Consider the following 25,458-nt stretch of genomic DNA (forward strand, 5'->3'; position numbering starts at 1 on the left):
ACCCGACGATACTGAGGGACCAGCTGAAGGGTCTCGAGCAGAAACTTTGGGTGGTTACGGGGGAGTTGGCCGTGCAGCGAACCAAAGCCAAAGCCGCCACTGACCGTGAAGAATTTCTGATGAAAGAGTTGTCGACGATGTGCAAGAAACTGGCGGGTAACTGAATTTCTTTCCTTCGATTGACCGGCTTCTTTGCAACTGTTGTCGTTATTGACTCTGACACTCCAGGCCTTCAAATTGATCCCCAATCGGAGGCCGAATGGGTGGACTCCCGACTGAGCAGGCTAAACACGTCGAACAGGTCATCCTTCTGGTATGATAGAGAAAGGGGCCGAGCTTTGGCATTGATGCAAGACCGTGTTGACCAGATAGGGGATTTCGCCGACTCCTGTCGATCGATGTTGGAGCATGTATACCAATCCTTGTTTCCTCTGCGTCGACCGCCTGCTGGACTCAAAGCTTTGATGCAGAAATTTCGTGGCGGCACGGGTATACAAAATTTTGCCCGGAGTTTGATGATTAGGGGCGCTCAACATGCGTTGGCGTTTGCCCTAGTGAAGCATCCCAGTTTGGATCTTGATCATATCCATGAACTGCCTATGATGCCTGGGGAGACGATTGATATTCGACCCCAAATGGATCGGACTCTGCAACCGGCTCAATGGATCATCTTCCTCCGTGAAGAGGCGAAGCAAACACAGCTTGAGGCGAACCGGGTCGCAAGTCAAGTCTTGCCGTAGGCACCTAGGGAAAATTCGGGTGCGCGATCTGCGCTCCGGATGGGAGTAGCCCCCAAGTGCGTGTCCAACTGCTTGTAGTTGGGGACAGATTCGAAAGAAAAATTCAACTTGTATGTGGTTGCTGTAATGGATCTGTTATATAAATCGATGTTCAGATGTTGTGCATTTTGTCCATTTGTGCTGCGTAGGTTACCATCGAGTATGCGGGTAGCATCCCTGACGGCAATAGCCCCCGAGTGCGTGCTCAATTGCGCAGAGTTGGGATAGAACTCGGATGTATCCTGGTTTACGAAGTTATCATCGGGTGCGCGGACAGCACTCCCGATGGGAGTAGCCCCCGAGTGCGTGGCTAACTGCGTGGAGTTGGGCACGGACTCGAACAGATCTTGAGTTGGTAATATTTCGTCAGGTGCGCGATCAGCGCTCCCCATGGGAGTAGCCCCTGAGTCCATGGTCGACTATTTATAGTCGGGTTTGGACTCATTGATTGGCATATCCCGCTCGATCAGCGGTTCCATTGGTTTCGTCAAGATGAGTCGCTCTGATGAGATTGTCTATCTTCGCGATCGCGTGAGGGGCGCTGAACGTTAGCTCTTGGCGTTGCGCGGGGAGGTTGTTGTGTGGAAATCGAAGGCTCGCGCCGCTGCCACCCGAGAGGAATTTCTCCTGGGGGAGCTAGTTTCGATAAGCTCTGATTTGCGTGGTAGGCATTGTCCGTTGTGACTGCGTGTTGTGTACTGCTTTCCATCTTGAACAAGATGTTTTGTGTTTGCAGAGATTATCCCCGAGTCCCATGAAGAGGCTGGTCGTGTTCGTCATCGCCTGAACACGCTTCAACGGGCAGGGCTGACTGTTCCTTCCTTCTGGTTTGATTCCGATAGGGGGTATGTACTGGCGCTTCTGCAGGATCGAGCTGCCCGAGCCAAAGCTTGTTTGAGCTCATGCCGCCAGATTATGACTGATATTCACCGAGCTCTGTTTCCGAATACGCCGGTTCTTAACGGTCTTCAGGGCTTGGTCCGCTTGTCCACGGATTCGGCTGTCATCAAGAGCTATATACATGAGCAGTTTGTAACTGTCGCCACCGTTGGCCTGGCTTTCGTTAGGCTTTGATATCCCGGCCTCGATCTGGGGGGACTGCATGTGGTGCCGTTTTTTGAAGATGGCGAAGTAAACATGGAGTACTATTATGACGCCGTCGAGTGGCATGCTCGAGAACTGGTCAACCTTGTCAAGATGATATAGACTTCTACTGCGTTGCTGAGCTTTAGCACTAGTTTTTTCTTTTGGGGGGGAATAGCCCCCGAGTCCTTTCTTGTCATTAGGTGTCGAACAGCTTGTGTTTCGTCTTCTTTGTTGTGTTCTGCAACCAAAATTCTGTTAGTTAAATATTTTGAATACGCACCTTTATCGACTGATCTCGTTTGCGGATGTTGAGTATCTTGTATCATGACGAAGGGTGATAGACGTGCGCCTGAGTGCCGCTCGTTGATGAAGGTGTCGAGCTGGTTGTTTGGAGTTTCCTCCTGGAGGTGTGTAATTGTGATTTATACGATGTTTGTTTTCGCGGGTGCCTCGCCCAGCCCCCGAGTCCTGATTGACTGTCGGGTGAGTGCCACCCGCGGAGTTTTAACTGCGACGCTGGAGTTGCCGTACTCGAGCGAGATCATATAAATGCATCCCTCAGGTCTTTAAAAATACGAAGGTATTTAATGTAGTAATTCAGTTCATGTGCGAGGGAAAAACTAATCTTTATTCAATGACGTACTGACGAACATAATATTACTGAATAGAAATTGAAGACGATAAAAACTCAGTCTGTTTGCAGAAAAAACTAAGCGTAAAAACGCCGTAGCTGTGCGGCTTTCCACGGCGTGCCGAAATCGACGCTAGTGGCTGGATCCTTCAGGATGTAGGCTCCACCGGGAATCACTTTGGATATGATGTAGGGTCCTTCCCAGGGCGATGCCAATTTGTGGTGACCTTTCCGTTTCAGCCGAAGGACTAGGTAGCCTTCAACGAAAGAACGACGGCGTAGTCGACGGTCGTGATAATTGCGAAGACTCTGTTGGTAGACTGCTGACCGAGCTAGGGCGATGTCGCGTGCCTCATCTTATGCGTCGAGTGCATCTTCCATACCTTCTGTGCAATCTGGTCCAGCGTATGTTGTGACCCGAGGTGCGTTGTACCTTACTTCGGATGGCAGCATTGCTTCTGCTCCATACACCATGAAGAAAGGAGTAAACTATGTTGAAGAATTGGCTGTAGTCCTCAGGCTCTAGAGTACTGAAGGGAGTTCTTCAACCCATGCGCCAGCTGCTCTCCGCAGGGGTGTCATCAACCTTTTCCGCATGCCTTCGGTGAGCAGACAGTTGGCCTTTTCGACTTGGCCATTTGTATGTGGGTGCGCGACTGCAGCATAGTTGATTCGGATCCCCATCTGCGCGCAGAAGTCTTGAAAGTCGGCTGCTTTGAAGTTGCTCCCATTGTCCGTGATGATACTGTGAGGAACGCCAAAACGGAAGACGATAGGCCTGAAGAATTGAATACCGTTGCAGATGTGGCACTTGCGATTGGCATGGCTTCGATCCACTTCGAAAATTTGTCTACCGCGACGAGCAGAAAACGGTGTCCTCCATGACGCGACTTCCTCAACGGGCCTACCATGTCGAGTCCCCATTGCGCAAAAGGCCAGGCGATGGGAATTGTCTTGAGTTCGGACGCTGGGGCATGCTGTTTCGTGGCGAACATCTGACATGCCTCGCATTTGCTGACGATAGACTGGGCTTCGAGTAAGGCCATGGGCCAGTAGAACCCAGCTTTGAAAGCTTTGGCTGCGATTGTCTTGCTCCCGGCGTGGTGCCCGCACGTGCCCTGATGGATATCTAGGAGGATATCATGTCCCTCTTCTGGTGAGATACATCTCTGAAAAATACCGAAGACGTTGCGCTTGTATAATTCGCCGTTGATTACTGTGAAAGCTTTCGATCGCCGCATAACCTCTAGCTTCGGTTGTATCCTCTGGCAACTCCTGCCAAAGCATGTATGCGAGTAAAGGCTTCATCCATGTTGGTTCAATTGCCAGGACTTCGACTGCGCCGGCCGCTCCTTGCTCATTTGCGAGGTTGTCAGGTGAGACTGCTGAATCGGCTGTGGGATCTGAGTTGGGCGCCTTCTTGACTGAAATTGTCGCGCTCTTCTCTTTGATGCTTCGCTGCTGGATGATTTCCAGGAAAACACCAGGCGGAACTACTACCTGTGTGGACCCCAAGTTAGTCAAATGATCAGCTTCTTCATTACTGGCTCGGCTGACATGCGCGAGCTCACAGCCGTCGAAATTAACCTCCAGTGTGTTGTACATATCTCGGTAGGCAATCATGTTGTCTGATACTGTGTCACATGTCTTCATTGTTTGCTGCACAACCACGTTAGAGTCACCATAGATCATTCGCCGCACACTTTTGCCATCCGCATGCCATGCAACAGAGCTTCGTACTCGGCTTCATTGTTGTAGGCATTGCGGAAGTGCATCTGAAAAACATAGCGCATCCTGTCTCCTTTTGGTGAGATCAATATTACTCCTGCCCCGGCACCTTCTGCCCGCTTGGACCCATCAAAATACATGGTCCAGGCACTCGACAAGTCGGGTGGCCTTGGAGTCAGCATCTCTGTCCACTCGGCGATGAAATCTGGCAACACCTGCGACTTGATTGCTTTCCGGCGCTCGTATGTGATATTCCTGGATGAAAGCTCGATTCCCCACTGGGCGACTCGTCCTGTTGCCTCTGGGTTGTTGAGAATGTTGGCAAGTGGAGCTTCACTTACTACGACGATCGGGTGTTGTTGAAAATAATGTTCCAGCTTCCGAGCCGTCATGAACACTCCGTATGCCAGCTTCTGATAATGTGGGTAACGCTGCTTTGTGAGGGACAACACCTCACTAACGTAGTATACTGGCCTTTGGACCGGCTACGCTTTCCCTTCTTCTGCTCTTTCGAGTACCAAGGTCGCGCTGACCACTTGATTTGTGGCGACGAGGTATAGCAGGAGAGGCTCATTCTCGAGTGGGGCTACGAGGACCGGTGGAGTTGACAGCATGCGTTTTAGATCGGCGAATGCGCTGTTGGCTTCGAGTGTCCACTTGAATTTGCCCCCTTTCTTGAGTAGCTGGTAGAATGGCAGGGCTTTTCCCGCAATCTACTAATGAAACGGCTAAGAGCTGCCACTCGTCCCGTAGGCTTCTGTACTGTATGGATGTTTGTTGGTTCCTTCATCGTTACTATTGCTATGATCTTGGCTGGATTGGCTTCGATTCCCCTTGCAAAAATAAAATAGCCCAGAAGCTGACCTGCAGGTACTCCGAAGACGCATTTCGTCGGGTTAGGCTTGATCCGATACTTATCAAGATTCTGGAATGTCTCCTGAATATCCTCTAATAAAGTATCTTCAGTTTTTGTCTTGATAACGATATCGTCGATGTAGACTTGAACATTTCTACCAAGCTGCGCCCCAAGACATGCCTGCATGCAGCGTTGATACATAGCACCTGCGTTTTTCAGTCCGAAAAGCATCGTTTTGTAGCAGAAAACCCCATAAGGCATTATGAATGTTGTCTTATCTTCGTCCTCCTTCAATCGAATCTGATTGTATCCAGAATATGCATCAAGGAATGACAATCAGGCACATCCCGCAGTCGAATCGACAATCTAATCAATTTGAGGCAGGGGAAAATGATCTTTCGGGCAGTGCTTGTTCAACGAGGTGAAGTCCACACACATGCGCAAAACTTTCGTATTCTTCTTTGGGACAAGGACGGGGTTCGCCACCCAGGTAGTTTGTTTTATTTCCCAGATAAACTTTGCTTCGAGCAAACGATTGACCTCCTCGCCAATGGCCTTTCGCTTTGGTTCTGAAAAACGCCGCATCGGTTGCCTGGTGGGCTTGGCATGCTCGTCCACATGCAGAGAGTGCTCGGCGAGTTCTCTGAGAATACCCGGCATATCAGATGGTACCCAGGCGAAAATTTTCCAATTCTCGCGCAGGAACTCGACGAGCGCGCTTTCCTATGCTGGAGGAAGACTCGAGGACACCAGCACTGTTTTACTAGGATCCGTCGGGTGTACCTGATGCTCCGTCATGTCGCTCTTCATGTTGAACTCCATCTGTTGTGGCGCTTTCTTCGTCATGGGAAGTACGTCGTTATCCGTCGTTTCCTTTAAAGAGGCGAGTTATGCCTGCATGCCGAATGACTCAGCAAGTTTATGGAATTCTCTGTCACAATTATCCGATCTTGTAAAGCTTCCCCGGATGGTATGATGCCATAGGGTCCAGGCATTTTCATCATAAGATATGCATAGTGGGGGATGGCCATAAACCTGGCGAGTGCCGGCCGGCCTAGAAGCACGTGGTATTGTGACATCAGTCGAGTAATTCAAAATCGATCCGTTCCTTGCAAAAATTAGCGGGGTTGCCAAAGACGACGTCGAGGCTGACCCGGCCCAACGGTACTGCCGGTTTTCCCGGAACAATTTTGTGGAAATATGTGTCTGTAGCTTGAAGATTTGTTAAAGATCTGTTCATTGCCCGTAGTGTATCCGCAAATATGATATTAATGCCACTGCCTCCATCTATGAAGACCTTGCTCATCTCGTAGCCTCCCACCTGAGCTTCTACGACTAGTGCTGACTGTCCTGATCTGGGGACCTGAGGTGGGTGATCTGCCCTCGAGAATAAGATGGCGACCTCGGACCAGTCGAGGTATTCTGGGGTGGCGGGTGGTGCGGCCACAGCCAGATGAACTTGTCGAGTGATGACTTTTTTATGTCGGTTGGACGGACTTCCTTTCTGTATCATGCAGATATTTCCCAGAGGCACTGGATATGTGTTAGCTGTAGCTGGTGCTTCTGATGGCCGTGGCGCAGGCTGCATGTGTTGCACGGATCCGGCAAAATTTGGTGGCAATGGAGGGGGAGGTGGTGCGTTGTGCACGACCATCCCAGCTCGAGTAGCATGTGGCAGAGCCAAAGTATTGGGATTACTCCTCGTTGACTGCTGACCTGGCCCTCTAGGGTAGTCCCTGCTTGCCGTTGAATTTTGAAACTGGCTGCATGTGTCCTGCGATTAGTGAAAACGGCGACACTCGAGTAGTATATGACCGCACCTTATATTTCCATTGACATCCCTGGTACCATGGAAGGGGCAGGGAGATTGCAACAGCTCCGCCAACGATAAAGCAGGTTGCCCATCTCGCCGCAACCTCCGAGGCTGCCATTGCTGATTCTTACTGCTATCCCAGTAATTGCCACGGTAGTTTCTATCCCGCTGCCCTTCATTATTTCCTTCACCTCGTCCACTGCCGTTACGGTCGAACTTTGCCACTACGAACTCGGGAGCGTTAGGCTCCCTCTCCTTTCGCTTCTTTCGTCTCTCGGTGCTACGGCTGTGTCCTCTCTCGGCTTCTTCATCATCAGGTAGTGCATTGTGCTCGTTTCGGTTTGAGTCTTCTCCATCCGCCCATTTATTTGTCATCTCCATCAGATCAGCTACTGTTTTTGGCCTGCTCCGTCCCAGTTCCTCCTTAAAAGTGATGCGTTTCAAACCGTGTTTGAAGGTGTCGACTGCACTTTCGTCTGATATTTCTTCTGCTGCGTTTTTGAGGGTTGTCCATCGTTATATGCATGAGCGAATGAACTCACTCGACCTCTGGGTGCATGCTCGGAGCTCCTCCAACGAGACTGGCCTTTTATATGTTGCCCGAAATGTGCGGGTAAAGACTTGATAGAGCTCGTCCCACTAGCCGATTTCACCCTATGGCAGACTCGCCAGCCATGTGCGAGCGTGCCCCTTGAGCTGCAACTGCAAGCACTGCATAGCCGTGTTCTTCTTTCCTCCCTGCAGTCGTACCATGGTAAGGTAATCTTCTAACCAAGCTCGTGGTTCCTGAGATCCGTCAAACTTGATCGCACTCGCCAAAACCGAGAAGTTGTTGGGCATCTTTGAATTGCGAACGCGACGGCTAAAGCAAGCCGTGCCGCACGGTTCATCCTCTTCTTCTGTGATGCGGTCAGCACGGGCTGATCGCTCGCGATCGATTCTCTGCTGAGTAATAATGTCACGAGCATCTCCTAGCACGAGGGTGTTGCGGCGGCGATTAGGCTATTCTTCCAGTCCCCGTCATGGAGGAGTCGTGCGATTATTTTGCTGCTGGGTGCCGCCATCCCTATGCCGCTAGGGCTCCATCAGGTTCAGGTTGGGGCCCATGAGGGCATTCCTGATGAGGCCTAAGCCGACCAAGACCTGCTTGTGAATGGTCGCCCTCGGGTCATCATCTTGTGGCATAGTGGATAGGAGGTACGTGTTTGCAGCAACCACGGCTCCCTGTGGCGTCTGGGGGAGCACCTCCCCCTGGGTATTGACTGTCATCAGTTCATCATCCAGACTGCGTGTCATGCCGATGTGATCTCTCTCGGGGATATTGTTCAACCGAGATTGATAGCGCGACGCTCTATATCTGCGGGTGCTTCGGGAGCAGGCACTGCGACTCTGCGCTGAGAGTTGTCGGCGGGCACTCGAGGCGTCAGCGATCTCTCGCCGTCGCTGTAGCTCTGCCTGCTCATCTCGCAGTCGAGCATGCGTAGTATTCAGCGCATGATGGTATGCCATCATCTCGTTGTGCGTGGCGTCTGCTGACAGAGGGGCACTGCCGTTAAGAGCGGCCTCGGCCCGCACTTCCTCTTCCTGCGTGAGGATGATTGTTGGGCGATCAGTGGCCTCGTCTCCTGCACGCACCTCGGCGAAGATGGTTCTACCAGCACGGCATCCATCTCCACTACTCTCGCCTACTTCCGCCACGAAAACCTGTGATAGGGTTTTGCGAGGAATCGCGATCGTATCCTTGGGGTTGGTTGCCGCACTCGAACATGTATTAACGCTGTAAGGAGTGGGATCTTCAGCGAACACCGAGTGATGTGAATCGCACTCGGTGCAAAAAAAATTGGCCCTGCCTCACCCAGCGAACGCATCGGGGGTGAGTGATCCGTCGATGACGCCTCCGAAGAATCGCAGATTTGCTTTGTGGGTGATAGATCTGCAAAGCTAACAATTCCCTCGCGGCTGACTCGGAGGTTAAAGCCTCCAAATGACATGTCCAGAAGACCGTCGAGGTTGCGGAAAGTGGAGCGCAATTCCGTCGGGTGAGCTGAGAAGCTCAAGGACCCGAAGCGGATCGACCCCTCCATGATTGAATCATTGTGGATTGAGAACAACATGGTCAAGAAGATCGTAGATGTGATGCACTTCTTCCCCACGGACGGCACCAATGACGAGGGACTACCTCGGCAATACCCTGATTCGAGGGTTTTCGACTGAAGGAGAGCACAGGGTGCACCAGCGATCTCGTCGACTAACAAAGACTAGGGGAGTCGCAAGGTTTACCCAAGTTCAGGGCCCTCGGAAGGTAAAACCCTATGTCATGCTTTTGGCGTATTTATTGATCGAGATTATAGAGTAACTATGAAACTATGATGCGCAGATGGATCTGGCGTGTGTCTTCCTTCCCGAACCCCCCCCCCCCCCCAGCCTTATATACTGGCGGCTAGGTCTCGGACGTGATAACCAGGAAGGTTACAATCAAATCAGTTTATTCTGGTACAAAAAGAACAATGTTCCTTTACTTGAACCTCACTTTGAGGGACTCGACCTGCATATGCTTGATGGGCCTTCGAGTGGACCTCCTGATGGGCTTTATCAGGTATCTGAAGGTTGAGGACTCGAAGAGTTATTCCCTCGTCAGGCGGTTTTTAATTCAAAACACGCCACTAATGACCCTCCTATCAGTGGCGGCTTCTAGCTAAAACCCGCCACTGATGACTCCCCATGAAACCGCTGAAACAATATTTTGGTTAAAGCAATGTCAAAGTGGTTTATAGTTTTTTGGTCAAAAAAATAATCAACCATTTTCTAAACGCAAAGAACGCGATACTTTGTGAAGAAAATACAACTAATATTTTTTAGAATGACACGTATCCAATTTTCACATATATTATACTATATTTTAGATCTAATAAGCAATTAAACTAGGTCGAAATTGTAGAAGAAACATGAAAAACACAAGCACAAAAACAAAGTTTAAAATCCATTAGTGACAGTTTTGCAGTTTGGCCCGCCGCTGATGGGCTAGTGGTTGTAGGCTGAAAAAAAAACACGATCCGTGTGGTTCGCTGTGATTGGTCGAGGAGAAAAAGGCTGGATCGAGGACGTGGCAGCTCGATCAACCCTCCCCACCGGCCTCTCTCTCTCCTATCTCCTCTCTCTTTCGGTCTTTCCTTTATCTCTAACTCTTTCCCTATCTCTCTCTCCCTATCTCCTCTCCACCGAACCCCCCTGTCTCTCTCCCTATCTCCTCTCTCACGCACGACCTCCACCCTCCCTTCCGATCTGCTGCAGTGCCTCCGCTCCATGGAGGGCGCCAACGCCCCTTCGCCGGCGCCATGGAGGTTGCTGCACCTGCGCCGCCCGTCCCCGCTCGTGTTGGCCTCCCGCTCCTCCCGCCGGCGAGGAGGTGCCCGACGACGAGGGCCTTCCGCCGGATACGGCTGCCCCGGCCCTGCCTCCGCTCGATCCGGCCAGCCAAGCCCCGCCACTGCCGGGATCCGCCCCCGCACTCTCTCCCTCTAGGTTTTCTCTCTCTATCTGTTCTTACTCCATCTCTCTCTCTCTCTCTCTCTCTCTCCTGCAGTGCCTCCGCTCGCCGCCACCGTGGAGAGTAGGCTGCCGCTGCCATGACTCGCGGAATGTGCATGCACAACGCCATCGTGCGACTTCCGCGCGGCGACGGTGTTCTCGTTGTTCTGGATTTACGGGTGTGGCTATACGGCAACGATTTATGATATGTTTATCTGCTATTTGTTGTATGTCGTTTGCTGTATGTGATTCGGTGATTAATTCATCAATTCGTTTCATCAAATTCATCGATTTTTGTTTTGTTGATTCATCTCGTGCGGGCCTATGGCCTGCTTTTTTTTTAATTGATGAAAATGATATCACTGTCGGGTGCGTATGTGACCGACACTGATGGCCTGACCTATCAGCGGGAGGTTTTGCACACGACACTGATGCAAAACCCATCAGTGGTCAGTAATTAGTGGCATGTGCTGCACACGCCACAGATGGCTATTTTCACCCGTCACAGATGGCATATTTTGCAGTAGTGGACCATGCAACAAATGCAGGGACGCAAATCCGGTATCCAGGCCAGTGTATATCTTGCTTTCATGCATGTTGATTTTTAAAAATTTCAAGTCAGATTTCTTAACCAGTAACAACAAGTACTTCTCCGTCCCAAATTAAATGACTTTCTGTTACATGTATGTAGACGATTTTAGGCATAGATACAATATTTGAACAAATTTGAATCATTTAATATGAGACGGAGGGAGTAAGTCACTAACGATAAGTGCATTCTTTTTTTCAAATAGAATGGCTTATTTATGTGTACTAATTTGAACATTCGATGCTATTTACAGTCTTTTTAGATCGCCTTTGATGTTCCCATTTCGATTCTATTGTCCTCGTCATTGACCCATGAAACCGTAAGGTTTTGGACGGTAACTTGAGTTGTCAATTCTTGTGTTATTTTCGGATTTAGAAATAAGAATGCCTTTAAAAAAACGTACATTTTGGTTAAAAAAACTAGGGCTAGGCCGAGAAGTAACAATGCTTGATATCACTAACTATGGGCCGAACCATATAGACAACACTTGCACCTCGGCCCATAGTCATTGTTTCCCTAGGCCTGAAGGATGGTCTACTACTATACCCTTGCCGGGTCTAACAAAATATCACGCGAACTTACTCCAGGCTAAGTATGAACATGGCTCAAGGCCCCAAAAAATGAATATGGACTTGAAAAAATGGAGTATGAACAGTGCTCAGGCTTATACAGAAGCAAACAAGGCCCAAAGCAGGAAAGCCCAGCTAATAATAGATCTGTGTCATTTTCGCCAAAAAAGAAAAAGGGCCAGACTCTTGACTGATTTAAACGGTCTAATTTTCTTAGTTTTACTTTTATCTATAGCTTATATTTTTTTCCTAGGGTATTTCTAGCTTACAAATCGGTTGCTCTTTGTGAAAAAGGAATTCAATTCTGCAAGGCTTATGCAGGCGAATTAAACCATGCGTGTACATGGGCTTTAGGTACAGAAGGAAACCAGGCCCAAAGCAGCAAAGCCCAACTAACATGCCACCTTCCCCTATAAATGGAAGCAAGAAAAAACGCACACCGCGAGATACCGCAGCAGCCCCGGACGACTTTCCCCAAAAAGATAAATAAATCTCGTCCCCGACGGATGGTTCGGGTTGACCGCCGCCCTGTCTCTCTGTCTCCGTCTCTCCCTCGACGACGACGCTAGCCCTGGCCGGCGGCGCAGCCGCTCCGTCGCTTCCTCGACGACGCTAATCCTCGCCGAGCCCCACAGCCCCCTCCCTCCTTTCATCTTCTTCCTCCTCGCGCGAGCGCCGCCACTCATCCCGCTGCCGAGCGCCCGAGCCCCCTTCGTCTTCCTCCTCGCTCGAGCGCCTCCACCGCAGGTTGATCTCCCCTTCGATTCTCTCGCTCCCGACCGTTTCTCCTCCCATCACACCACGAACGGATTCCGCCCTTTAGATCCCCGTTTCATAATCTTCCCCAATTCGTAACTGAGGCAAAATCAAGGTAGGGCGGGCGCCCTACCTTGCCCTACTGGGTCCTCCGCCCGTGAGATGGCTATTGGCTAGAACTAGTGGGTGTACAGAGGTTGATTTTAGCATAATTGTTGAAGTCCTGTACTTTGATAAGATGCGCTTGTTACAAATTAGTATGTGGCAGACGTAGAAGAAAATCATGGCTAGAAATATAGAACTGGCCTGATGTCCCTGTAACAGTTCTGTCAGGTGTTGCTCATTTGCAGTGTACCATTGCCATTCTAAGGCCGTCCTTCTTTTTTAGTTGACAAACAGTAGACTTTTTGATGCTGGGCTTCTTTTATTGCTTATGTGTGCAGTTTTAACTTCACTAGCTTTGGGGCTGCAGTGGCATGCATTGCCTGAAAGGGTTACTCCTTTTTCCTGTAGAGCTTTATGTATTGCTGTTGATTATCTAATGCCATAAGATGTTATGTTGAAATACGCCAAACTGTTTAGGTTGTGAGTGATAGTATTTCTAATTAGCTCGGAAGTTCTGGAGATCAAGTGGTTATGCCATACTGTTTTTGTGAATGATGATATTGCGAGCCATATGTCCTCTTTGATCGAAAAAATGTAATACTGTGTTTATCTGCTAACTTTGTGCACAGAACTTCCTCATTACACAAAGTGAGCAGATAAGTGCTGTTGGAGAAAAAAATAAACCAAGCTGCCCCTTCCAAATTTCTGTCATGTACTTCTCAATTACTTCTCATTGTCACTGTATGATCACAATTCCATGGTTAATCTTTTTAGTTGATCAGCATCGCATTCTTTGTTTTCAGGTTTTGACCCCTTGCAGAAATTCGGCAGGTTGCCTACATTCCTTGTTTGACGGCACAGAACAGATTTGTTCTAAGCTGACTAGGGTTATGCGATTGCAATTAGTAAGCAGTAGTTTTCATGGACCATCTAGCTATCGTCCCGTCGGAGCTAGGTGATGTGTCAGATTTTGAGGTTGATGGAATCCAGAACCTCACCGAGAATGATGTCAGTGATGAAGAGATTGAAGCCGACGAGCTGGCTCGGCGAATGTGGAAAGATAAGGTCAGGTTCAAGAGGATCAAGGAGAGGCAGCAGAAGCTCGCTTTGCAGCAGGCTGAACTGGAGAATGCCAAGTCAAAAAATATATCTGATCTGGCCCTCCGCAAGAAGATAGCAAGAGCTCATGATGGCATTTTAAAGTACATGCTCAAGTTGATGGAGGTATGCAATGCACGGGGGTTTGTTTATGGTATCATTCCTGATAAAGGGAAACCTGTTAGTGGAGCATCAGACAACATTAGAGCTTGGTGGAAGGAGAAGGTAAAGTTTGATAAGAATGGGCCAGCAGCAATTGCAAAATATGAGGTTGAGAACTCTGTATTGTTTAACACTACAAGCAGTGGAACCACAAACGAGCATAGCTTGATGGATCTCCAAGACGCCACTCTGGGTTCATTGCTTTCAGCATTGATGCAGCACTGCAGCCCTCAACAGCGCAAGTATCCATTGGATAAGGGTATTCCACCCCCATGGTGGCCGTCGGGGAATGAGGAATGGTGGATCGCTTTAGGCCTTCCTAAGGGTAAAACGCCTCCCTACAAAAAACCACATGATCTTAAAAAGGTTTGGAAGGTCGGTGTGCTGACTGGTGTGATAAAGCACATGGCACCCAACTTTGGCAAGATCAGGAATTATGTACTGAAATCAAAGTGCCTGCAGGACAAAATGACTGCAAAAGAGAGCTTGATTTGGCTGAGTGTTTTGCAAAGAGAGGAGAATTATATCCACAGTATTGACAGCGGTGTATCAGAGATTACTCACCGTTATGAGCTAGGGGACAAAAATGGGAACTCATATAGCAGCAGTGACGAGTATGATGTGGACTGCCTGGAGAAGCCTCCTCATTCTGCAACATCCAAAGACAGTGTGGGAGCTCATCAGCTAGCTCTGCAGATAAGGGAAGATAATGTCTCAAGTAGAGGGGACAGAAAACATCTTGATAAACAGTCCACTCGAGCACTTCCAAGTGACAAGAAAACTAAAGAATCACGGAAGCGAAAAAGACGCACTGGACAGTTTCCTGTTGATGAGTCTGTGGTTGAAGTGATGCAGAGAAATGGTGATCTACCAGAGGTTTTCAGCAATGCAATTCCTGATATGAATAGAAATCAAATGGAGGTGCCCCCTATGGCTAACCGACTGACAAGTGTAAACAATGTCAGTACAAGTGTGGCTTTACCACACCAGGGACATGCTGAAGAGAACTTCATCTCTCCTGGTCCTGTTGCTATTAATTATAACTGCAACCAGACTACAGATGCTACTCATTCAAGTGTTTATATTGGAGAGCAGCCTTTAGCTTGTGATAGTAGTGACTACAGGAACCCATGGCCTGTAGACAATTTTCAACAGGATCTTAGCCTTGTACCTATTGGTTTTAGCTCTCCTCCACTTGATTACCATACTTCTGCTGCGAAACAATCACTACCACTATCTATGGTGCCTACCATGGGAACAGGAGCATTGGTAGAGAACACTTCTTACAACCATCATATGGCAGCTAGTGGGAATTCAATTTCTGTTGCTGGTGATGCTCATCAGATCATGAGTGATGACTTTTACATCGACCCTGATGATAAGTTTGTAGGCAGTTCTTTTGAAGGACTGCCTTTAGACTTCATTGGTATTAATAGTCCAATCCCTGACCTTGATGAATTGCTGGATGACGATGATTTAATGCAATACTTGGGGACATAACATAGGTAATCTCTAATCTTATCTAGATGTTTGTTTTCTCGCTTCTTTGGTCACTTAGATGCACCTTTTCTTAAACAAATACAAAAAATATAGTAAAGCTTGCTTCATGTTTCTTTGTCTCTAAGCAATAATGTTAGAATTCCAGTATATGTACATGTTAGAGGTGGTATCGGTTTAAGATTAAATTATGGAATCTGTCTTTTTTTTCATTATGCATAAAAGGGATGATTCCTTGTTTCATTAATGAAACAATCGATGAAAGCACAAAGCATCCAGGTAAAGGAAGAAAATGTTAAATGTCCACTTGCTATGTTAGAGCGACATTGTGGCATCGAAAAGCCCAATGCCGTGGAGATCTCCAAAGAAAGATTGAGTTTTAATATCTCGGTTTGCTCAATTAGTTGAGCTTGGTTTCAAGACTTACTCCTGCACTGCCACACAATTGTAAAACGAACTGCCTTTGAAAACTCTAGGCATCTCTTGTTCTCAGCAGTCAGTACTGATCCTGCCGAATTTACTTTAAGCTCTCTTGATAATTTGCAGGGCTCGATAGTCAACCACCAAGGGGAGGGGGATATAAGCAAGCAGAGTTCCATGACATTCTGATGTGGTGCTAGTCCTGCTACAGCTAGAGAACGATTTTCAGTTCGTTTGTTCTGTAATTTTACTGGGTGCTCTTTGGTCCTGTGCCTGATGGGATTAATTTTAGACTGTAAAAATTCGGGTAGAAAACTCGGTGTCTGCGCGACATCTGACTTTGGCTTTTCTGGGGTTCTTTTACTCTCTTGCGAAGAAGCATCTTGATGCATGTTCAGTTGTTCAGATATGTTCGTTATAGCTCAGTTCAGACTTCAGTCATAATAATAATGCAGTTCAGATATGTTGGTTGGATACTTGGATGTCGTCCTGAACGTTTGCTGGCTAGGCTGCATGGCTGCTGTGCTTTGTTGTTGCGGGGTTCGTTTCGTACAGTGTCAGATTTCTCGTCGCAACTCTTTCATTTTGTACGGTGGGGGCATAGCACAGATGTGTTAAGCCTGCAACTGCATCTTCTTTTTTGAGGGGAAATCCAGTGCACAGATTAAGCCTGGACACACATTGGCGGCCGCCTCCGGCATGGCCGCGGCGTCCCACGGGCCATATATGATATATGGAAGAAAAACAGACACCAGAGGTAGGAGAAAGGTGCACAAAGTAGAAAAGGAGGGAGCGAGTACTCTTTCTTGGACGATTTGAGCAAGAACACGGGTGAAATTCATTCACCTGCATGTCCTGCAGCTCCACCCACTGCTCCTCGATCAGCGCGACGCATGGATGAACGACAGGTTAGAGATGTCAGATGTGACACTCTTGGATCGATCGGTCGATTCTTAGTTTGTTTAAGACCCGGCCGAAAGCCACGTCACAAAATCATCATCCCGCACGGTTGTACTTACGTACACATAATTTCCCGTCCTTACGTGTATGTGTGCTTATATATCCATGCCTACGTGGGTGTATGTGTATTCTCGGAAAAAAAAAGTATTCTTGAAACGTGGGTGTATGTACACTCTTGACCCCCCCCCCCCCCTTTTTTTTTGACAGCATGTGCTCCTCCTTCACATGTGACTTGTTTTTTTGACACCACATGTATAAATAAATAAACGTGACTTATTTAGAAATACAAGTCTCCTATGCTCATATTGCTATAGTATTGAGGAGTACATCCCCAAGTTACATACATATGGAATGCATACATATATATATACAAGTCTCCTATGCTTATATTGCTATAGTAATGCTAAGGAGTAAATCCCCAAGTTACATATACATACATCCGTATATAACCCGGTCCTCCGTTGACCGCATCGATCGATCGCGCGCACATGGCGTGGATGTTTACGCGGCCGCGTCTTTGTTTTCCGTTGTTTACCTCGTCTTCCGCGAATGAACGAAGGAACGGTGAACAGGGATCAATCCAACGTCAACATCGTGCTCTTCAGACATGGCCAGGGGGACTTTTTTTTTTTGCCAGGGGGACGTTCCCGTCTGAGGAAACAGACGTTTTATACGTACTACCCGTGGAACCTTCCTAGCTAGCTAGGTGTACGTATTCTACGTATTCTTGCATCGTAGACGACGACGGCTTGGGCCACTTGCTAGGAGTAGTACACGATTTATCACTACTACTCGACAAGAAGAAGGTCAGCTGTTTTCCTGAAGAAAAAGAAAGAGAAGGTCAATTCGTACGTACGTGCACGTGGAGGAGGAGGGGAACCGCCGGCCGGGTTTCGGATTGGTTGCAGATCATTCTTACGATGTTCTTTTTTGGCCTGCTATTACTTTTCAACGCGAAACTCGAAAGGGTATGCATTTGGGGAATGCCGCAGATAGCGATCGATATATATAGATACCGCTCGCAGGGAGCAGGTAACATTGTACACTCCACTTGTTGGTAAAAGGGACAGCGATCCCTGAACTTGAGACTTTGACCAGATAGTAGTATTTCTTAGTAGGAAATTACAAAATTGCTTATCTATGGAGTACATGTTTTCAATTGTCTGGTTCAAATATTATTTTGTATTTATATTTATTTCCTATTTATGGAGCATTATATATTTCTAGTCAAAATTAGAGAAGTTAGGTCGCTTGTTTTACTATTTCCGAACAGAGGTCCGGTGGTTGGTTCACAAACAGCAGTTACGTTGGAGTAATACTACTCACCGGTTGGCCCTATATAAATATATGTTCGATTTTGCTATTTCTTAGACGACTTAGAAATAGTTATTTCTTAATTGATGATAACAATTTTTTGATTCAATTATTGCGATTCGTGTAAGATTAATGTAAGTCTGATGGATAAAAAAAAATTGGATGGTCACGATTGTTGATTGAGAAATAATTATTTCTTAGACGACTGAGAAATAGACACTCCCATATATCTTCGTGGGCCGGGAGAAGAGAACTACTGTACAATACACTAGGCTGCACCAGTTGTACAACGGGCCTCGACAAAGAGCAAGGCGAATCAACCGGTCTTGGCGAATAGAAATCAAGGGCGATGCAAATGTCAACGTGACGATTGCATATCGATACACACGACAATAAATCAACATGTATATGTAATGGCCGCTAGCATGTGTTCGCAGGCACGTGCAATTTGATCGATCGATGACTAGTGCAGAGGGAACAGGTACATAGAACCTTCTTAGGCCAGTAGTACCTCTTGTTCCAAAGTCCAGTCGCTGGTTGTATATCGTCCATGTATACACAAGTACGTACATACAATAATACTATACTGATATATTTCCTCTGATCTTGTATTCTTGACTAAAATTTGCTCAAATATCACTGCTACAGAAAGGGTTATCAGTAACGGTCGAAAACAGTATCAGTAACGGGCGGGGCCGCTGTTACTAACTTCCTGCCAGTAATGATGGTCATCATCAGTAACGGTCGCTCCGACCGTTACTGATGTACAATCATCAGTGGCGGGCGGCCCGACCGTTACTGATGATGCCCGCAATCAGTGACGGTCACGTTTCCACGCCCGTCCCATCAGTGTCAGGCGAGTGACCGACACTGATACTTTTTCAGTAATTAAAAAAAATTAAAACCACAGAAAATACACAACATTTATACACAACACATATATTTCGAATACACAGCACAGCACATATATTTTGAATTAAAACCACAACCACATCATTTAAAGCATACAAATGTATATAAAGCCGCATCATTTAAAGCATATAAAGCATACAAATGTATCTCACTTCACGACATTGATTACCGCACATGTACCCCCTCGGCACGATGGCCGGCCCCTTCTCCAATGACCCGACACGATGGTCGGGCCCACAATTCATTACTCAATTCTACAAAATAGCATATAAAACAGCATGTATAGCATTTAAAACACCTAGAATAACATATAAAACAGCATGTATATAGCATATAAAAAACCTAAAATCATATAAACAACATGTATATCATATAAACAACATGTATATATATCATATAGACAGCATGTATATATCATATATATGACAACAACTAATTTGACACACTTAATATGAGCATTATTCTCCTATGGGCATATATATGACAACATATATGATAGCATTATTCTCCTATCATATATATGACAACAACTAATTTGACACACTCAAATCCTAACCTTAATTTCATGGGGAATCAAATCCTAACTCTAATTTCATGGGGACTCAAATCCTAACCCTAACCTGTGTCGGAGGAGGAGGGCGCGGGCTCGGGCGTCGGGGAGGAGGGAGACGGCGGCGCTGGGTCGCAGGACGTCGGCGGTAGGCTCGGGGAGGAGGGAGACGGCGGCGGCGGGCTTGGGGACGAGGACGCGGGGTGGCGCCGGGCTTCAAGCGCGGTGGCGAGGACGACGAGGCGGCGGGCTCCGGGCGCGGTGGCGAGGACGAGGACGAGGAGGTCGGCGGCGGGCTCGGGGCAGCGCGGGGTGGACGGCGGCGCGGCACGAAAATCGGGCAGGGCTTTGCCCGCGCTAGGGTTAAGTCCAACTGCTGGTCGCTCTGTGTGTTGAGGACGCGCGGGCGGAATAACCTTAAATTGTTCTAGGTGTTCCTTTATATACCCTAGACTCATCAGTAACGGGCGGGTAAGGTACCGGACCGTTACTGATGTTCCTTCAATCATCAGTACCGGGCGGGATACAACGCAACCGCCACTGATGTTCTCCTATGAGCAATGCCCAACAACACATCAGTAACGGTCGCTTCCTAACCCGACCGTTACTGATGTGTGCCTATACTCATCAGTAATGGGCACATAACCAAGCAACCGTTACTGATGTGTTCCCATACTTGTTGAGCTTTGTACCAATTTAAATTACAGGAACGTTTAAAAAATTTAAAACCTGTCCTTTTGAGTGTTTTAGGACATGTACTTGTCACATTCAATAGATGAAACAAAAAGGTTGAACTTTGATGAATAAATTCATGCATTTTGTCTAGATTTTTTTGCTAAATTTGGATTGAATTTTTGGGAGTGACAAAGCCATGTATACACAAAAGTACATCGATCACACATAATTTCACTTAGTACAAAGTTTGCATTCAAATTAACTACAAGTACATTACAATGTGACTACTGGCATTCTCCTTCCTTCGGTAAGTCATAACTTGACTCCTCGCAGTAGTGTTTCTGAGGTAGGGTTTTTGTGGTATTTTCTCGTTCTCGTTCCCATCACTTCTTCTTTTTCCTCTCCTTTTCCTCGTTAATATTGTGTGTTCCACTTCTTCGTCATCTGCGGCGGTCGTCGGATCATGAAAACTTTCGTAGTCTTCTTGTGAAGTAACCCCGTCCACTTCAACAATGCTTCTTTTCCCTCTTCTTACTACGACGCGGCATTTATTTGCCGGATCGTCTATATAGAATACCTGCTTGCATTGTTTAGCAAAGACCCATGGTTCCTCTCTTGCCGGGATTTTTCTCACGTCAACTTGTTCACAAGGGATCTCAGGAGGTAGCACCATCGTCGTGAACCTGTGACTTTCTTCTTTGTCACCTTTGGTCCATCTTACATGGAACATTGGGATCTTTGTAATCGAGTACTCCAATTCCCAGATCTCCTTGATAACACCGAAGAACGCTTTGGTTTTGCTATTGTCGTCAGTCGCGGTCTCAGAAGTCATGACTACACCACTATTTTGATACGTGCTTTTACGGTCCTGAGACGCTGTGAAATCATAGGGGATGTGTAACATTGGCGAGTGTTTAGTGAAACATTGATGTGGATACCTTGGGTAATATGGATACTTATGTGATAATATGTATCTTGTTTAGACTTAGTGCTTTGCTAGTGGTGAGTTGATCCATTAGTTTTTTATGTGAAAACATGGCGTGAGTTGTGTGGAACTTACCATGAGTCAAGTCGTTGACTTGTACTCGTACTGGTTATTTGTGCGTTTGCTTTCAGGTGTTGCCGGAGCTATAGGAACGTGGTCGATGACGGGATCGAGGGACGAAGCTTGGGAGAAGCTGAGATCGAGGATCAAGGTCATGCGGGACGTTCATGCGAAGGAAAAATGAAAGTGAAGGCTACAATGATCCGGGAGGGCACCGGTTTGTCGTACGTTGTTTATACTGAAGATGTATGGTATTGGAGATATTTGACACGTGATGGTCGAGTTTTGAAGGCATCAAAGGAAGAGTTGATGGCATGGAGTGGCATCGACGTGAAGACATATAGGTCCAGCCGTGGCTAGACGAGAGCTGTTTAAAGATTAAACAGTAGAGTCATCAAGATTGGTGTCCGATGGAAACGTGTTCCACAAGAAATTTGTGTGCGTCATCGAGACGAACAATTTTTCTTTTGGAGTCATCTTAATCCGAGGTCGTATGCGGGCCCCACGGGCAGAATACCGACTGGGACAGAGGAGTTCGTGTTGGATTCGGACTCGGTTTAGGGTCGCGAATTTTCCCTTATAAATAGAGGGCGTCCTAGCTAGGGTTTTAGCAAGGACGTGAGGGAACTCAGAGTTTTTGATCTAGATCAATTCTTCGAGAGTTCTTGGATGCATGGTTCCATCTTTTATAATCGATCAACATCGTTGCAATAAAGAGATTCGTAGACGGCGTCATCTCTGTTCTTCTCGAATCTTCGTGAAATCTTTCTGCTAGATCTTTCTAACATTTTGGTGCAGCTTTCTCATAAGATCATAACACGTTGCTGCAGGTTTCTCATGAGATCAAGGGAAGATTGCGATTAATTCATCTTTCTCGTTATTCCTCGAAATCAATTATAGATTAATTCTCGTAACTTTCTGTCAGTTGTTACTGTTTTGATCATATCTTCTAATTGGTACGTCCGATTGAGAGGATTATTGTTGGGTTGGTTAGATAATTTCAATACCTTTCTTTTGCATATTCATACGTATTTTTTGGTTCATCCAATCAAAAGTTACGACTGTTTTATTATCATGGACAGAAAGGTGATTTAGGGTTTAAACTTTCGGGAAAAAATTTAATTTGCTTCCGCGCAATCATTCACCCCCCCTCTGATTGCCTATCTCGATCTCACAGACGCAATATAGAAGTTATAGCCGTTGATCGCATATGATTGCCAAGTAGAGACGTGGTAAGTAGGTTCCCATGACAAACATGCAACCGTCTCTTCAGATTCATCGGTCGTCTTCCTACCGTACCAATAATTCTTCAGCCACGCTGCGAATGTTTTATTGTGCTCCCAGTGGATCCAGACTTCTCCTCTTTTAGGGTTTTCATTTCGCAGTTGTTCCATGTGCATTTTCTGATAAGGCCGTTAGCAATCGACAGTTTGCAACATAACCAAATGTGCTCTTTTCAAAGTCAACTTTCCTTTCTCTTCCATACACATTAAGGAATGTATGTCCAAGGCCATCTTCTCCATCGAGCTTGCCCTTGTGCCGTGATTCGGGAACACCTATTGATTTCTGATCGGCCAACCAATCCGTGCAGAACTCGATGCACTCTTCTGCCCTGAAGCCTTCCACGATGCTACCTTCCGAACGCGATCTGTTACGAACGTAGCGCTTCAAAACCCCGTTATATTGTTTGGGGCCATACATGTTATGCAGGAACGAGGGCCCTATGGACAAGATCTCATCGCATATGTGGATCATTAGATGGACCATGATATTGAAGAATGATGGAGGGAAGAACATCTCGAGTTCGCACAGAATCTGTATCATACTATCCTGCAGTATTTGGCATCGTTTAACAGTGATTGACTTCTGCGAGATGCTGTCAAAAAAGTCAGAAAGCTTCATGATTGTCTCCCTGATTGCGACTGGAAGTAACTGAGTGAGTATGACATGGCAGTCGTGAAACTTCATGCCAGATAGCTTGTGACTCTTCATGTCAACTAGATGCTTGATGCTCGACGAGTAGTTCGATGGAACTTTTATGCCCTGCAGGCACTGGCACATCCTATGCAACTCGTCTTTGTACAGGTTGTAACATGCAAGACGACACCGCGTGGTCACCTTCACGAAACCATTCCTGTCGGCTGCCGACACTTGATCTTTGCCCCACAACTCTTTTCTGATAGACATGAGTTCCAAGTCCTTCCTTGCATTGGGTCCATCTTTCGTCTTCTCTGGAATGTTCATCAACAACCCCAGCACGCTATCGCATACATTTTTCTCCACGTGCATGACATCTATGCTGTGTCGGCATTCTAAATGTTCCCAGTACTCCAGGTCCCAGAATACGGACCTCCTTTTCCACACGACGCCTTCAGGTTCCTTATATTTCTTCGCAGCAATCTTTCCGACGACAACTTCAAGATCGTTCACAATTTTGAGAATTTGCATACCAGACTTCTCCTTCGACGCTGTCCCGTGCTCCGTCTTCCCATTGAACCTTTCCTTGCCATCCCTCCAAGGGTCTTTAGCATCCAACCACTTTCGGTGGCCCATGTAAACAATTTTGGATGAAACGGGCAATTTTTCTGATGTCGTGTTTTCCCCGCACTTTGTACAGGCCTTGTAGCCATGTGTCACATGGCATGAAGTATTTCCATTCGCGGGGTAGTCATGCACACAGGTCAGAAGCGCTGCTCTAATCGTGAAGTACTCCCTGTTTGCGTCCCAAACCACTCTGTCAGGGTTCCAAAGCTGCTTCAGCTCATCCTTCACTAGCTGCAGATACACATTTAGGTCAGCTCCCGGCTGCTTTGGACTCTGTATGGGCATGCACAGGTGGATGTACTTTCTCTTCATGATTAACCATGGAGGAAGGTTGTAGACAAACAAAATCACGGGCCATGTGTTGTGCTTGTTGCTCATGTTTCCGAAAAGATTTATCTCATCAGTGCTGAGACCGAGCCTCAGCTTTCTGGGCTCCTCGCCGAAATCTGGAAATGCCGCGTCGAAGTTACTCCACTGAGTCCCATCGGTAGGGTGTCTTAGAACCCCAGGTTCTTCCACACGGTAGTGCCCGTCAGGATCAAATGCTGCCTGCGCCGGATCGTGATGGACGAGATACCTCTCGTCCTTAATGTTTTGCATCCAACACTCAACTCGGCCACCTGCCGTAAGATACCAGACAGTCTTTATCGGCCCACCCTTCATCACTTCTTCCCCGTCGTCTTTGCCAGCTCTGGCGTTTTTCTTCTTGTATCTCGATGCACCGCGTATGTGGCAACTCTCATGTTTCTCGTACTCTCCAATGTATACCATGCAGTCGTTTGGACATGAATGATGTTTCACGCGATCTAATCTAAGCAGGCATGTAATCTTCTTCGCCTCGTATGTGCTCTTGGGCAACTTGTTTGGCTATGCAAAAACCGAAGCAACGTAACTCAACAAGTCCATGAAGCCCTTGTCTGACCAGCATGATGCTCCCTTCAGCCTCAAAAGTTCGAGCGTTACTTCGAGCACGTTGTTTTCTTCGCTAGCTCCATCATACAAGGGTGTGTTTGCGTCCTCAAACAATTTTTTGAACTGAGCACACTCTGCCTCATCTTCGGGGTCCTCTAGCTGGTCCCGTAGGTACGGGTCATCTAGCATTTCGACAATCCTGCCACATGAAGCTCCTTCACCTTCCACATTAGCCTCCTCATCGACCCTTATTTCTTCCTCGGAATCATTCGCCAGATCATACTGCAGGACATGATCATCTTCGCTACCGCTACCGACATCAACCGCATCCTCCCCGTGACAAGTCCAGCGTGAATAACCTTCCACAAAACCCGATGCTAGCACGTGCATCTCAACATCTTCAGGCTTCATCATGCATCTGTTTCCACATTTGCGACATGGACAACACATCATCACAAGTCCTTTTCGTTCCATATCACCTTTCACGACTCCAAAAAAGACCGTCCATTCGGTTATCCATCGAGCATTGATTCTTTCCGTGGCGTACATCCAAGAACGGTTCTTCAATCTACAACACAATACACAAGAAAAAACACAAAGTAAAATAGTTAGCCTAATAATTAACAAGGGATTAAAGGGTTAATTAACCGAGCCTAAGGGCTAACTAAAAATTTGAAATTGGGGACATTCGGAGAGAAGTTGGAGGCCGGAGAGAAAGATCAGGAGGAGAGAGTGCTCGCAAGGGAGAAAGAAGCTCGGGGCTCCAAAAATGGAGCTCACCGACGAACGGCGGCCGGATCTGGAGATGGGGCCGGCTGAGGGGAGATAGGAGGAAGGGAGAGGAGGAAGGAGCTCGTACCTGCAACTGGGCTAGGCCGCTGTCAGGATTTCGGCATGGCTTCGCCGGTGTCGGTCGCGGAAGTGGCCGC

At 47.3% G+C, this 25,458-nt stretch overlaps 1 protein-coding gene across 3 annotated transcripts; it reads left to right on the plus strand.

The window, feature by feature from the left end:
- Positions 1-12,021: 12,021 nt before the first annotated feature.
- Positions 12,022-16,093, plus strand: LOC100821424 (ETHYLENE INSENSITIVE 3-like 3 protein). Of its 3 annotated transcripts, XM_014901556.2 has the most exons (4): positions 12,022-12,326; positions 13,070-13,152; positions 13,244-15,205; positions 15,744-16,093. In XM_014901556.2, exon 3 carries the CDS (start codon positions 13,362-13,364, stop codon positions 15,198-15,200), a length of 1,839 nt encoding a protein of 612 aa, XP_014757042.1. In that variant the 5' UTR covers positions 12,022-12,326; positions 13,070-13,152; positions 13,244-13,361; the 3' UTR covers positions 15,201-15,205; positions 15,744-16,093. The 3 variants fall into 3 exon arrangements, with proteins under 3 accessions (XP_014757042.1, XP_010235295.1, XP_024316421.1); XM_010236993.3 differs by lacking the exon at positions 13,070-13,152; XM_024460653.1 differs by lacking the exon at positions 12,022-12,326 and having other exon boundaries at positions 12,567-13,152.
- Positions 16,094-25,458: the final 9,365 nt, after the last annotated feature.

This window comes from Brachypodium distachyon, chromosome 3, assembly GCF_000005505.3.
Source record: "Brachypodium distachyon strain Bd21 chromosome 3, Brachypodium_distachyon_v3.0, whole genome shotgun sequence".
NCBI classification, from domain to species: Eukaryota; Viridiplantae; Streptophyta; class Magnoliopsida; order Poales; family Poaceae; genus Brachypodium; species Brachypodium distachyon.